Source organism: Rhizopus delemar, genomic scaffold (genome assembly GCF_000149305.1).
Source record: "Rhizopus delemar RA 99-880 supercont3.14 genomic scaffold, whole genome shotgun sequence".
Classification (NCBI taxonomy): Eukaryota; Fungi; Mucoromycota; class Mucoromycetes; order Mucorales; family Rhizopodaceae; genus Rhizopus; species Rhizopus delemar.
In genome coordinates, this window is record NW_027137840.1 from 771518 (window position 1) to 785057 (window position 13540).

The 13540-nt window shown below is 34.0% G+C and overlaps 7 protein-coding genes across 7 annotated transcripts; 4 read left to right on the forward strand and 3 right to left on the reverse strand.

Moving 5' to 3' along the window:
• Nucleotides 1–1728: 1728 nt before the first annotated feature.
• RO3G_14639 (mitochondrial 54S ribosomal protein uL14m) lies at nt 1729–2175 on the reverse strand (the record flags this gene model as incomplete). Its single annotated transcript, XM_067669223.1, has 2 exons — nt 1729–2024; nt 2076–2175. The coding sequence occupies 2 exons, from the start codon at nt 2173–2175 to the stop codon at nt 1729–1731; spliced, it is 396 nt and encodes a 131-aa protein (XP_067525324.1).
• A 418-nt stretch (nt 2176–2593) lies between these two features.
• On the reverse strand, nt 2594–3426 carry RO3G_14640 (dephospho-CoA kinase; the record flags this gene model as incomplete). The annotated part of the gene is made up of 3 exons (XM_067669224.1): nt 2594–2912; nt 2974–3337; nt 3390–3426. The coding sequence occupies 3 exons, from the start codon at nt 3424–3426 to the stop codon at nt 2594–2596; spliced, it is 720 nt and encodes a 239-aa protein (XP_067525325.1).
• A 1823-nt stretch (nt 3427–5249) lies between these two features.
• On the forward strand, nt 5250–5894 carry RO3G_14641 (uncharacterized protein; the record flags this gene model as incomplete). The annotated part of the gene is made up of 4 exons (XM_067669225.1): nt 5250–5279; nt 5344–5541; nt 5601–5726; nt 5886–5894. The coding sequence occupies 4 exons, from the start codon at nt 5250–5252 to the stop codon at nt 5892–5894; spliced, it is 363 nt and encodes a 120-aa protein (XP_067525326.1).
• A 362-nt stretch (nt 5895–6256) lies between these two features.
• On the forward strand, nt 6257–9457 carry RO3G_14642 (uncharacterized protein; the record flags this gene model as incomplete). The annotated part of the gene is made up of 14 exons (XM_067669226.1): nt 6257–6285; nt 6342–6465; nt 6518–6640; nt 6697–6804; nt 6862–6963; nt 7020–7359; nt 7415–7578; nt 7632–7676; nt 7729–7979; nt 8045–8168; nt 8220–8340; nt 8409–8535; nt 8590–8734; nt 8795–9457. The coding sequence occupies 14 exons, from the start codon at nt 6257–6259 to the stop codon at nt 9455–9457; spliced, it is 2466 nt and encodes an 821-aa protein (XP_067525327.1).
• A 324-nt stretch (nt 9458–9781) lies between these two features.
• Nucleotides 9782–10489, forward strand: RO3G_14643 (uncharacterized protein; the record flags this gene model as incomplete). The annotated part of the gene is made up of 3 exons (XM_067669227.1): nt 9782–10065; nt 10120–10360; nt 10400–10489. 3 exons carry the CDS (start codon nt 9782–9784, stop codon nt 10487–10489), a joined length of 615 nt encoding a protein of 204 aa, XP_067525328.1.
• Nucleotides 10490–11007: 518 nt separating this feature from the next.
• On the reverse strand, nt 11008–11839 carry RO3G_14644 (peptidyl-prolyl cis-trans isomerase H; the record flags this gene model as incomplete). The annotated part of the gene is made up of 5 exons (XM_067669228.1): nt 11008–11024; nt 11080–11133; nt 11186–11451; nt 11610–11751; nt 11827–11839. 5 exons carry the CDS (start codon nt 11837–11839, stop codon nt 11008–11010), a joined length of 492 nt encoding a protein of 163 aa, XP_067525329.1.
• A 507-nt stretch (nt 11840–12346) lies between these two features.
• Nucleotides 12347–13264, forward strand: RO3G_14645 (uncharacterized protein; the record flags this gene model as incomplete). The annotated part of the gene is made up of 1 exon (XM_067669229.1): nt 12347–13264. The coding sequence occupies one exon, from the start codon at nt 12347–12349 to the stop codon at nt 13262–13264; it is 918 nt and encodes a 305-aa protein (XP_067525330.1).
• Nucleotides 13265–13540: the final 276 nt, after the last annotated feature.

Here is a 13540-nt window from a genome sequence, read left to right on the forward strand (position 1 = left end):
GGATGTCCCACAAAATGGGTGTTTTGGTCTGCTGCTCTGGCTGAAATGAATTTAACTTCTTGCTTCAAAACTTCAGAGGATATATGGACTGCCCTAGTGACGTTTCAGGACACTGCAGACAACCTTCAGATAGATACTACAACGATGTGCCAACTCGGTTTCATTTTCTTAGCTGTATGGAAACAACACTGGAGATGCGTCTTTGATGACACCCCTTGGTCTCTGTCTGCTGCTCTAGCTTTATTACAACAAAATCGGCACTTGGTTTTACCAGATTTAGAATAATTAAAATTCAATTTTAATAAAGTTTACACTTATACAAAAAAAAAAAAAAAATATAAATATTGTAAATGAGTCTTAGAGAATATGTAATATATAATATTATGTATTCAGTACTTGTTATTTTTTATATAAGATTTGAGTAATCTCATACGAATAATAAGTATTTAATAGGGTAAATACGACACTTATCAAGTAATGCAAATGGCCAATACTTCAAATCTATTCTAGATATTGTAGCCAGCATAGAGAGCATTGTTCCTTGCTACATGCTAGGGGTTTATGGACATAATGAAACAAAGAAAATTACTATTCAAATTATGAAAAATGGGTAAAGGAAGAAATTAGAAAACTGCAATTACATTTTTTGGTTTATGTTCTGTACTAAATGCTGAAGTTCCTTGAAGTCAATAGTCTTATCTAAAAATCTATTCCTAAACCTCAAGGATTTGATCTATTTTAGCAAGTCTAATCCACTTTACAAGATCTAATGCTCACTATTGGCAAAACATACCTATTTAAAAATCTAAATCCACAAACACGCAAGAAATTACAACAAAGCAAATCGATTTCATGAACCGACTGACCGTGGTTTAGCACAACAAGCATTGAAACTACAAATCTTAGTGTCATGAATCTTTTCTGAATACATACAGTTATGTAAATTTACAGAACAAAACTTTTATTAAATATCACCAAAAACAACCTATAATCAGAGAAACTAAAAATATATAAATAGTCCCTTTTTTTTTTTTTTTTTTTTTTTTTTACTTATCCACTATTTGACTCTCTTTAAATGATTATTGTTTAAAGCAAGTTTATTTTTACTCTTATTTTATAAGATGTATGTCTTTAAAGGGTTTTTGTTAAGTGCTTTTGTGTTTTACCCTATTTCTTTTTACTTTATACCTAAAGAGTTTCATCTATTATACAGAATCTGATCGATGTTATAAGCAAACTATACGCAACTTACGTTTTTTTTAGCTATGCTATATTACAGCCATAAATCTTTGTCAGAAATTTATTCAAAAACTCAATTCAACACACTTTAATTATTACATATCCAAACTTTACAACTTTAATGTTATTTTTATTAAACTTTTATACCTCTATTTTATGATCCAAGTGAATCAAGCCTTTACCTCAATAACCCTCAATATATCTCTTATTACCTATATGCCAAACTATTTTTGCAGAGTAAAGTAACTCAGCTGCTTTACAAATTCTGGCAGACACTATACCAAGCTAATTTAGTTTATTTGAACATAATTCTCAAATCACATATATCTAAATCTCTATTACTATTACAATTGCTTGTAGTTTCGATGAAAATTCTTATTCTTATCCAAAATCGTGGTTCCGTAAGTTAGTGGAGTATCTAAATTTGATCTTTATTCTTTCCAAAAATTCCTGAAATATTGTATTTACATAAAGTGAGGGCTTGCTGATTTACACAATTCTAGGAGCAAGTGAAACAGCCTTCATCCAGTTCTTTGTTCTTAGTTCTGCTGCAACCACACCCAAAACACGAGTGCCGAGAGGTTCTTTCTTTTGGTTTAATAAAATACAGGCATTATCATCAAATCGAATAGTACGTCCGTCAGGTCGAGTCATTTCTTTCTTTGTACGAACTACAAGAGCATGGCGAACATCTCCCTTTTTTACTTTTTGTGCTGCTGCTTGGGTTCCTGCAATGTTTGGGTTGATGGGTCTAGCACGCTTGACCACACAAACAATTTCATCACCTATGCTTGAACTTATTAGCTTTCTTTTGCTATTGATTTTAGCTTTCTTACCTGCTCTAGCAAAACGAGCACCACTCATAACTCGAACACATTCTGCAATGATAGCACCTGAATTGTCAATAACGTTCAAGGTTCCTTTTAATCCGATCATTTATTTTTTTCAAAAGAGAATAGAAAAATATGAGATTCTCCAGGGTAAAGATTAAGTCACGACACTGTCACTTTTGGTCTAGACTACCTGTTTTTTCATGACACCTTATTGGCTATTAAAGTAGGAAATTTGCATATATCTGTTCATGTAGCTGTTTGTTTTAATGAATTCATGAAAAAAAGTTGATAACAGCCAATACTATACGTCTATAGCTGAGAAGAATGTAAGTGCATCTATTTTATTTGAAGCATGCCCCCCCCCTTCCTTTTTTTTTTCAAGAACCAAATAAAAGTTAAAGCGAGATATGCTCTTTACAAAAAAAAAGAAGCAATATTTAATAATCAATAAAGGGTTAAAGTGGGTTGTTTAACAACGTAAGAAATTGAGGCACAAATTTACATTTTATGAAAAAAAAAAGTTACTTGAGAGTGGCGATAGCATCGCCCACAGATCGTAATAAATAAGGTGCAGAGCGCACAAAGACATACAGTGTAGTAGTAATGGCTGCAGGTGGGCCAATATATTCTAAAAGCCAAGTGAAGGTTGAGGGTCGCACCTTTTTAGCCATATTTTTTACTTGTATTTTAAGTTGTTCCAAGTCAGTAGAATTGTCTATAACAATATCGGCTCTTTCAATCTTTTCTGCCATTGACATCTGTGCTTTAATACGTTGCATGGCCAATTCATCTGTAAGTCCATCTCTCTCTTTTAATCTTTTCAGTTGTAAGCTTTCTGAGCTATAGATAGTATTTTGTACACATGAGTATTTTGCAACCATGTTTGCTTTTGGTTCTCTACCTGTAAACAACAACTGTATAACTCATGAATTTATCCAATTTACTTTCAATAAGTAAAGGAACATCAAACACAACGATATCTGCTCCTTTTATCCAATATTTAAATGCTTCTTTCAGCATTTCTAGTCGAACATAAGGATGTGTACATTTGTTTAAGATTTTGCGCTTTTCAGGATCTTGAAAAATAATTTGTCCTAATTTTGGTCGATCTATGCGTCCATCACTCAAGAATACTTGGTCACCAAAATGCTGACGAATGAGTTGATTTGCTTTTCTTCCAGGTTCAACTACATCTCTTGCAATCTTGTCTGCGTCAATAATAGGGATGTCTTGTTCAACTAACATAGAAGAAACAGTTGACTTGCCTAATAATAAATAATTAATAATGTGAAATTACGCTTTGTGTTTGAAGCTTACCAGTGGATATACCACCTGTCAAACCGACGAGCTTCATGTTGGTTTCTTTTTATGAGCAGAAGAAAAAAAAAAGATAGTCTGGAGCCGTCGGTTGAAGATTTACGTTACACAGAGCCTGAACTCTTCATATAGTAATGACGCATTTTGAGTACTTCAAATATTGTTAGTTTTGAAAGCAAAGAGGACGCTTTTTTTTTAATAAACGCGATGTTTTTAGTTAAATGAAACAGACATTCAGTAAATCAGAGAAAGATATGCTTGACAAGTAAAATAGAGCAAATAGATGATAACCACACAGAATAAATGAAAAATACCACTGCACAAGAAAAAGAGAAAAGATAAAGAATACGAACAAGTAACTTTACCAATAGGATAAAGTAGCAAAACAAGCAATAAATAACAAAAGAAGCGACTATATTAAAATTATTTATTACTATTTGTAAGAGCAATTTATTAAGCATGACCAAAAAGAATAAACGTTTTATACCGAGACTCCACCTTGAGCTACATATAGTGAGCAAAGAGGAATAAACCTTTTAAATTTAGCTTCATGTTGTCGTTTTATCTAAAAATATTACGCTTTGTTGCATCTAAAAACTCAATCTTTTTTTTAAAAAAAAGATTATAAGAAACTTTTATTTTATTTGGAAGCGTATATGTTCTTATCAGTTGTAATAAATATCTCTTTGAGATGAATTGAAAGTAAATTGGTCTTATTATAGATTATGAGATATATAAACATGTAAGCCAAAGATTTTCTATTATTTGTATACCAAACCTGTCTAACTATAAATGCCTTTTGTACGTAGTATGTTATTAGCTATATGATCAGTTCATTTATTGGTAGGGATTTATATCCTCGAATTATTAAAAGCTCAATTATTATCTCAATCCCATTGAATTTAACTTTGATTTCTCATATATCTTTTATCGTCTCTTGATTGATATCTGGTCAAATAGTATGAAAATAGGAATACAAAAAGATATATTTTTATCTTTACTGTTTTTTCACTTTCAGAAATTTGATAAGGTAAAATTGAAGATTTATCAAAGGCTTTACAATATCGAAGTTATAAAAATGGATGACACTGGTAAATTGTTGCCTAACAGATCTTTATAAGGAATGTAAAGCAAAATACTAGAAGAAAATAAAAGATCAGGAAACGCGAACAAAATGAAAGTATTACTAACATAGAAATTTTAAACTACATCAGTGGCCATACATTTAGAAGACGAGTGCATCTTGGTAGAGAAAGGAGAACGTACAGACACTATCAGTGAAGCTGAATTCATTGATTTGAATTGATAATAGCTTCAAGAACCTAATATATCATGTATATAGCTAAAATGCTGGGATTGGGTAGGCGTGGCATACGAGAACACAGTCCTGTCACGAACAACACTTACATCCATCGTTTTGACAATATGAGAGAAGATATTTAAAGAGTTAAAGTCGTTCCGATATTTTCCTACTTCTTTTTTATTCTTAAATCCTATTACAGAGTATTGAAAGAAATTTAAAAACATTCAGTTCTAGGAACTGCTCTACTGAGGATGAAATGGTTTTCGATAAGTTAACTAAAGCCACTAAAACAATTCTGATCAGTATATATATTCAATTACATCAAGCACCCCCTTTCCTTCTCTTCTATGTGCCAAAGTACTAAGGATCTGTTTATTCATCTCGATAAGTATAGTCAACAGCCAACCAATTATTCTGTATGAAATGGCAGTCTAAAAATCTCAGACAGCCAATCACAGCTGCAAACAGCCAATAATTTGAGAAATCCTGTATAGAAGTGTTATGCACCAAAAAATATTTTTTCCTTTTCTTTCTAATTAATACACGTCCTGTGAAAAATGGAAAACAATCTGTCTGAAGCAGATCAAGTACAATTAAATAAACATCATCTGACACGAAAAAAGTTTAGACTGAAACTTGTTTTACTTGTAGATTCGACTTAAACGTTTAGCAAAACTTCAACAACAAGCGAAAGAAGCGAAAGAAGCAAAAGAGGCAGAAGAAAAACCAGTCAAGACAGCATCTTCCTCAGGATCGAGTAAACCCATCTTACCCACCCTGGAAGAAACACTGTCTGTCAGAAAACCTATCCCAAAAAAGACTATACCTGCTCCTACTCTAAAAGTTGAGGTAAAAAGAATATCTACTCGTGTAATGCATAAAACTAAGAAAAATTTACTACTACGCAGAATCCAGTTCCTACACAAGTGAAAAGCCCCGTTGCTCCTTCAAACAATACCATTGTAAAACCAGCTAAAAGTTTCGAAGATTGGCAGAATGACGTGCTTTCTCGTATTTTACAAGTTACTTTAAACGTAAGCGCCCTTTTTTTAAAAAAAAAATATGTATTGCATTTTCTAATGACCTATAAACAGCCTGAATCTATGTATCAACAGGGCAAATGCGTTTATTTGCGAGGATTAGCAGATGAATTGATAGAAGAGCAAGGTTAGTTTGTATATTTATCCTTGTAGCTATCTTGACTTACAAGTGCAACAAAAGAACCTCAACCACGCAAATTATCGCAAAAGCATTTAGATCGTATCATTGTAGCCAGATTATCGTTGGATCCCAATGAAGGTCACAGTGAGCTTCCCCAAGATATTACAAATACACTTTACGTTTTACATTTCGACTATCTTTTAAATTGTTGGAAGCAAGCATACGACATTCGTAGGAATACTCTTATTAGAAGCAAGGTTGGATATCTAATCTATTCTTTTACTTCTTGTTTAATTAAACAATTTAACGTTAGAATTTGGAAAAGGCTGTTCTTGAACAAAGATTAGATGTGTTAGATAGCGTAAGACAGCTCATCATATCGTACTCTGGTCTCGTTATCCAAATGCCGGATATGTTTCCTCAAATACAAAGGTACAGAAAGGATAAAAGAATTGAGTGATAGAATATACCATTTACTTTAATTACAGTGATAATCTAGGACCTGAACAACTTATACCCAGACTAAAAGCTGAACCTGACACTAATGAAGGTTTTCCTGCAGAGTATATTAATGAATTAGTAGCGCGTTTCAATGAAGATGGCCTTGATTTGGTAAATAACAAGTTAAATTTAAATGAATTCGATTTATTGAATATCCCAATAGATTTTTGGACCTGCATTGACCAATATTTCTGCTGAGGTTCGACAGTACAGTATACTTGACAATTATAAATCAACTATTCGAGCATTGGCTTACCTTAGTGAGAATAAGGCAATTGCATCCATGGTATACTGTTAAAACAAATTGAATTTAAATGTTTTATTAATTCAAAAATGTGATAGATGGCTTCTTTACCAGAATTTAATCCTGAAGATGCTACTGCCAAGAATATTGAAGATAACTCACTACTTGGGCCTTATTTAAAGCTGAGTGCATATCCTGATTCAACAGTAAGTTATAACTGGGAAGATGATCACTTTATATCTTATTTCTTATTTTATTTTCAGAACAAAGTAGCCGAAAATTACTTTCAAAACGCAGAAAATAGAAATTCAGCAGACTTGGAGTCATGCAAAAACGGTTTACGCGGCAGTGTGCAAAATATTCAAGTAAGGCTCTATTAGACTTGTAAATCAATCTATATCACTAAAAATGTTGTATTTAGAAAACCATGTTTGGTATCTGTAATTCCATCATTCGATCTAATTCAGATTCAAAAGAGAAATTATTAGAATACTTTAGCCACATCATCAAGCTGAATGAAAAGAGAGCACAGATGCAAGTTGATATTCAAACTGTTGCATCAGATGGATTTATGCACAATATCACTGGTGTGCTTTTGACGTTTTGTGATCCATTTTTGGATGTTAGAGCATCAAAAATTAACAAGATTGATCCCACCTATTTACTTAGAAGCAAAAGACTTGATGTGAGTGAAGATACAAAGATCAATGCTACAAAGGAGCAATCAGATGCTTATTACAATGAGCAAAGAGAAACAATACGTAAGAGGAAGATAAACATAATAGAGGCATTACTTATTTTTTATGTCTGCATTAGCTCAAAACTTTATTTCCGAGTGTTTCTTTTTAACACTTTCTTTCTTGCATTATGGACCTATTCGCGGACTGGTTAATTACAACGGATTCCTAAGAGAATATAATGAAGTCAAGAAGCAAACAGAAAGAGCTGAACAAGAAGCTACTCGCTCTGCTAATGTATGTGTAATAAATAGCTAGGACATTTCTAATTATATTAATCATTTCTATCTTTACAGACACCTCAAGCAGTGTTGGCTGATTTCGTATGCAAGAGAATGAAGGTAATTTATTACAATAATACACATCCTATACTTAAAACCTTTTTTCTTTTAGGCAAAACTTGAACAAATGTCAGCCTATCGTTTAGCTTATGAAACAATGTTATTGGATCCCACTTTTCTATCAGAAGTCATTCGATTTTATGACTTAGTGATGGCGTGGATGATTCGTTTAGTCGATCCTAAACACAACCATCCTTGGGAACCTGTTCAATTACCCTTACCGGAGCAAATACCAGAGAACTTTTCAATGCTTCCAGAATGGATTATTGAAGATGTTGTTGAGCTTTATATTTTCGTTGGAAAGTAAGTTTAACTGTCTATACAATACCAAAACAAAAAAAAGGGAAACAATATTAAGCAATACTTAGGTATGGTTATGAAACTCAAGTCATGCATCAATGTCCTCACGATCAATTGGTCGCTTTCATTATCACTTTCTTGAAAAACACCAAATATGTTAAAAATCCTTACTTGAAAGCTAAGTTAGTGGAGGTAAATAATATATATTAACACATACCTCAATTTAAACGCGCTCTCTTGTAGGTCTTGTTTTTCTTTACCTATCCTATTGCTCGTGGTGTTCCTGGTGAATTGGAAGCTATACTAAACTCGCATCCTTTGGCTTTAGAACATCTTGTATCCTCTTTGATGACATTTTATGTTGGTAAGCTACTTATGTATGATGTAAAAATACATTTATATTAACCATCTTTTCATTTTGTTTACTTTCAGAGGTTGAGCAAACAGGTGCAAGCTCGCAATTTTACGACAAGTTTAACATTCGTTATAATATCAGTCATATCATGAAGACTTTATGGAATCACCCAGCACACCGTACAAAGGTCAGAGAAGCAAGCAGGTAGTAGAAAGATTTTTCCCTGTAACATACATGTATCTGATTTCGTTTACTTAGGGATTCAGACACATTTACACGTTTTGTTAATATGTTGATGAGCGACGTAACTTACTTGATGGATGAGAGTCTGAGTAAATTATCTGAAATTCATCAAATACAAACCGAAATGAGTAATCAAATTGCTTGGGAACAGCAAACACCTGTAAGTGACACGCTTGCTTTTTGTTATTTAATATTAAGTACGTTATATATGTATTGATAGCAACAACGTCAAGAACGAGAGGACAATCTTCGTTCGCTTGAGCGTCAGGCTCAATCTTACGTTGCCCTTGGTAATGAAACAGTTCACATGCTTAATTATATGACCTCAGAAGTGATTGAGCCTTTCTTGGTAAATGAGATTGTGGATCGTTTAGCTGCCATGTTGGATTATAATCTTGTTCAACTGGTAGGACCTAAATGCACGGAGCTCAAGGTTAAAAATCCAGAAAAATACCACTTCCAACCCCGTAAACTATTGTCTGAAATCATTGATGTCTACCTTCATTTGAATTCAGACACTTTTGTTGAAGCAGTTGCTCGGGATGGTCGATCGTACAAAAAGGAATACTTTTCTAGAGCAGCCTCTATTCTGCAAAAGCATGGGCTCAAATCACTTGATGATATTCATGCACTTGAAAGATTTGTTACTCGCGTAGAATTAGCCGTTCAAACAGGAATAGAAGAGGAAGAAGAAATGGGTGAAGCACCCGAAGAATTCTTGGATCCTATATTCTTTAGTTTGATGGAGGATCCTGTCTTGCTGCCTACATCTAGTGTCATTGTAGATCGCAGTACGATACGTGCTCATTTACTGGGAGACACGCGTGATCCATTCAATCGTATGCCTCTTAGCATGGATATGGTTCAACCAGGTAGAAATTAAAAAGAGACTATATATAACATAACCATACTGATGTATTCAATTAGCTACTGAATTAAAAGAACGCATTATGGCATGGAAAGAACAGCAAAAAAATAGAAAGATGGACAAAATGGATACAAGTTCATAATTTATTGTTTTTGTCAAGAGTTTGTGTAGTTGCTCTAAATGTTTGTGTTTTATAAACAATAAAATATAAATGAATTCTTGAACATAACAATGCTTTATGTGACTCGAAAATACAAAGTCACTGTAATCCAAAAGTCAATAAAATCTTTTGAAACCTTTCTTTTCTTTTTTTAATTGACGACACGATAAAAACAAAAGATGGTCAGAGAAATTGATCCAAGCGTCAACGAAAGTACGTTTTTACTTGAAGCATTAAAACAAGGAAAAAGGGTGGATGGACGCGAGGTTTATGACATGCGATCCACTGAAATAGTTTTGGGGAGCGATTATGGTTATGCGGAAGTTCGACTGGGAAAGACAAAAGTAGCTGCCAACGTGACAGCCGAAGTCGTTCGACCTTATGCAGATAGACCAACAGAAGGTATTTTGATATTTAATACAGAAATATCACCCATGGCAGCACCTACTTTTGAATCTGGAAGGTATGACATTTAGCACAAAAATAATACAAGACACTCAGTTTTTTTCGTAATTAGTCGTTCAGAAGAAGAAGTGTTGATCAGTCGTGTTGTAGAAAAAGCGCTGCGTAGAAGTAGAGCAATTGACACAGAAGGGCTTTGTATTGTTTCAGGAGAGAAAGTTTGGCAGATTCGTGTTGACCTCATGTTTCTCGATCACGACGGTAATTTGGTAGATTGTGCTTGTATAGCTGCCATTACTGCACTGTTGCATTTTAGAAGACCTGATGTTACTGTATCAGGAGAAGATGTTACTATTGTAAGTTTAAATTTCTTTTCTTTTCTTTTTTATTCACAGTTTCATACAACAGCATCCTATGGATCAAAGAAACCCTGTACCTTTAAGTATTCATCATATACCAATCTGTATCACATTTGCATTCTATAATGAAGGGTAACAAAAAGAAAAAAAGAGCAAATGAAATGCATATAGTAACAGCAATTATGGTCTTAGTGAATTGCTGGTCGTAGATCCAAACTACTTAGAGGAACAATGTAAAAAGGGCGACATGACAATTACAATGAATATCAACAAAGAAATTTGTGCGCTGAGTAAAGCAGGAGGCATACCACTGGAAATGGAACAAGTGCTGAGATGTTCACAAATTGCTATTATTAAAGTGACTGAAGTAACTGAGCTGATTCAAAAAGTATTGGAAGACGATAAATTATCAAGATCTTGAAGGTTATTTCATGCAACGTTAATTGTAATAAAACAATTCATTAAAGAGCGAGTATATATATCATATGCACACAGACCAGATCAGTGAACCTGGTGTCAATACAATATTCTAAGCTTATTAAACTGCATTCAAAATGTACTTGAGTATCATCAAATATCGTAGATAATGTTTGTAGACAATAAGAGCCATAACCTTTTTCACTGCATTATGTATATATTTATTTTTACATTTGACCACATTCTATATAAAATATTTCGTTAGAAAAAGAAAGAATACAGAATATTAAATGCATTACCAGTAATCTTCACAGGCAACTTGGGTCGGTTGTTTGGTCCAGTGGCCACATTTTCTAGTTTTAAATGGGTCAAGAAGAGCAAAAGAGCAGTTTTTCACAGTCTTACCAATTTTACGAAGTGTTAACAATCCATCAACCAGTCTACCAAACACAACGTGCTTTCCATCCAAGAAATCGCACGCATCACACGTAATAAAGAATTGACAACCATTTGAATTTGGACCTGAGTTGGCCATGGATAATAAACCAGCTCCGGTATGCTTTTCGATAAAGTTCTCATCTGCAAATCGATCACCACCATAAATACACATAGCACCCGTTCCGTCTCCTTTAATAAAATCACCACCTTGTACCATAAAGTCTTTAATAACTCTAAATGATTTCATTCGTAAAACACAAGAAAGACAGAAGCACACGTCCTTACCTGTGAAATAAACAGTTTTTGTAACCTTGGGGAACACCATTTCTCCTAAGCAACAAATACACGTTTTAGCATATGAAACATAAGCCTATGCTCTCAATCGACTTACTTGTATTCTCCTGTACATAACTGTCTAAAGTTTTCTGCCGTTCTTGGTACAATATCAGAGAAAAGCTCCATCTTCATACGACCCACAGGAACATCACCGATCGAAATGTCAAAAAATACAACAGGTCTTTCTACTTGGTTACCTATACAAAAACAGCAAAAGGAAAAAGTTCAGTCTGCAGATGAGATGGGATGAATTATTGAATTTTATTCTTTACTCTTCTTGTCCATGATTTTTTACGTAGAATACAAAAAAAAAAAGCAAGTTTTAAAATGCTTTTTCTGGAAAAAGTCACGTCCAGGTGAAAGGCGGGCTTTCAAATGGCCCTTTTGTGGAGGTTTTTTTTTTTTTTTTTTTTTATAAAAGGAGGATTTTATTCAGGTGCGTTAAATAAATTACAGTGCTTCCACCGTCAATTGGACACTTTTTAGAGACTCATTTGGTGACAGTATTCTTTCTTTCATATATGGCGATGAGGCGGTATTGGAAGAAACAATGGTCAGTCTAAACGCAACTAAAAGTTAATGAAGATTACAAGGCACTGATTCTTTATATTCTTATTTATTTATTTACTTATACGATTAAAGTGACTTTTATTTATATAAAGTAATGTCTGTTAGAGTTATCCAACCACACCGAAAAGCATACCATTAGAATCACCATGAAAAGGAGCATCGTTTGAATACAAAATAAGCTTTAAAAATCAAAAGGAATCAAAGGCGACTCCTGACCAAAATATGTCTTTGTCACCAACCTCGAAAAATTTCAAACCAGCCATTCCAAAGATAATGAACCACTATAATTTCAGCCTTGCCTCGGCAATTACTTTGGAAGAAAGGCGTATATTGATCGACTTGAGTCTTTGTCGCACTATCAAGGATGAAGAGAAGCTTCTTAGTTCTCTATTTCAGAAAAATAATGTATCAGAAAACATCAAGTATCTTAGAGCTGCCATTAATGGATTATTTGACATTTGGAGATCTAAAAGACTGAACGACACAAACAACGAGGGTTGGCTAAGATCAAATTTGTACAGCTTTATCTGGGACAGAGCATTTTTATTTGATGAAACCTTTTATGTAAAGAGAGCTGAATGCTATTCTGCGGTATTCCGGAAGTTGAAGGACAACAATGAGGACATTGCACAACAACGTGTAGATTTTATCCTGCGTAGTAATCATGATGGAACGGACTATTTGACCTTGGAGGAGAAGCCAACAGATCAAGAAGCTCGCTACGACTTTAACAAGGAGAAAAAAATGCAACAGCATATGCTTAAACTTTGGTCAGATTGGCTTGGTTCAACGATGTGGGTTGGGGAGTTGGAGGCTGTAACTTGCCAACGGCAGCAAAGGAAACTCATCGTATTTGGAATTCGCATTCTTCCGTCAGGCTGCTTTGTTGTCTACAAAAAAGCATCAGCTCATATTTCACCTGTCTCCAGTCATTACGATGCAGCTGCCCGATTGCTTCAAATCGTACTCCCTATCAAGCGCCTCGTCACTTTGAACCACATGAAGCTAATAGCCATGATCAATGCAATTGAAAAGTACGCGAACGAACATTTGGATTTATCGGTCAACACCGACCAGCCCTATGTCACTTTCTACGGATCAAGTCAGGAATCACAAAAGAGCATAGGGAGAAGAACCTGAATACGTGCAGGAAGCTCTGTTAGAATCAAGATCTGTAAAGCATCCAGATGACATCGTTGGAGTTGGTGACTGGGAGAAAATGATAGTTGACAATATGAATCAAGAACTGCAAATTACAAAATGATTGGTTTGACTCATTGAATGATAAACTTTATAGCAATAATATAGCGTGTCAATACATAGTGGAAATATTAAATCAATTAGATTTAATAATAGCATTGTATATATCATCTCAAAAATAAATAAATCAGTTATTCTTTCCCCTCTGTATTTTTA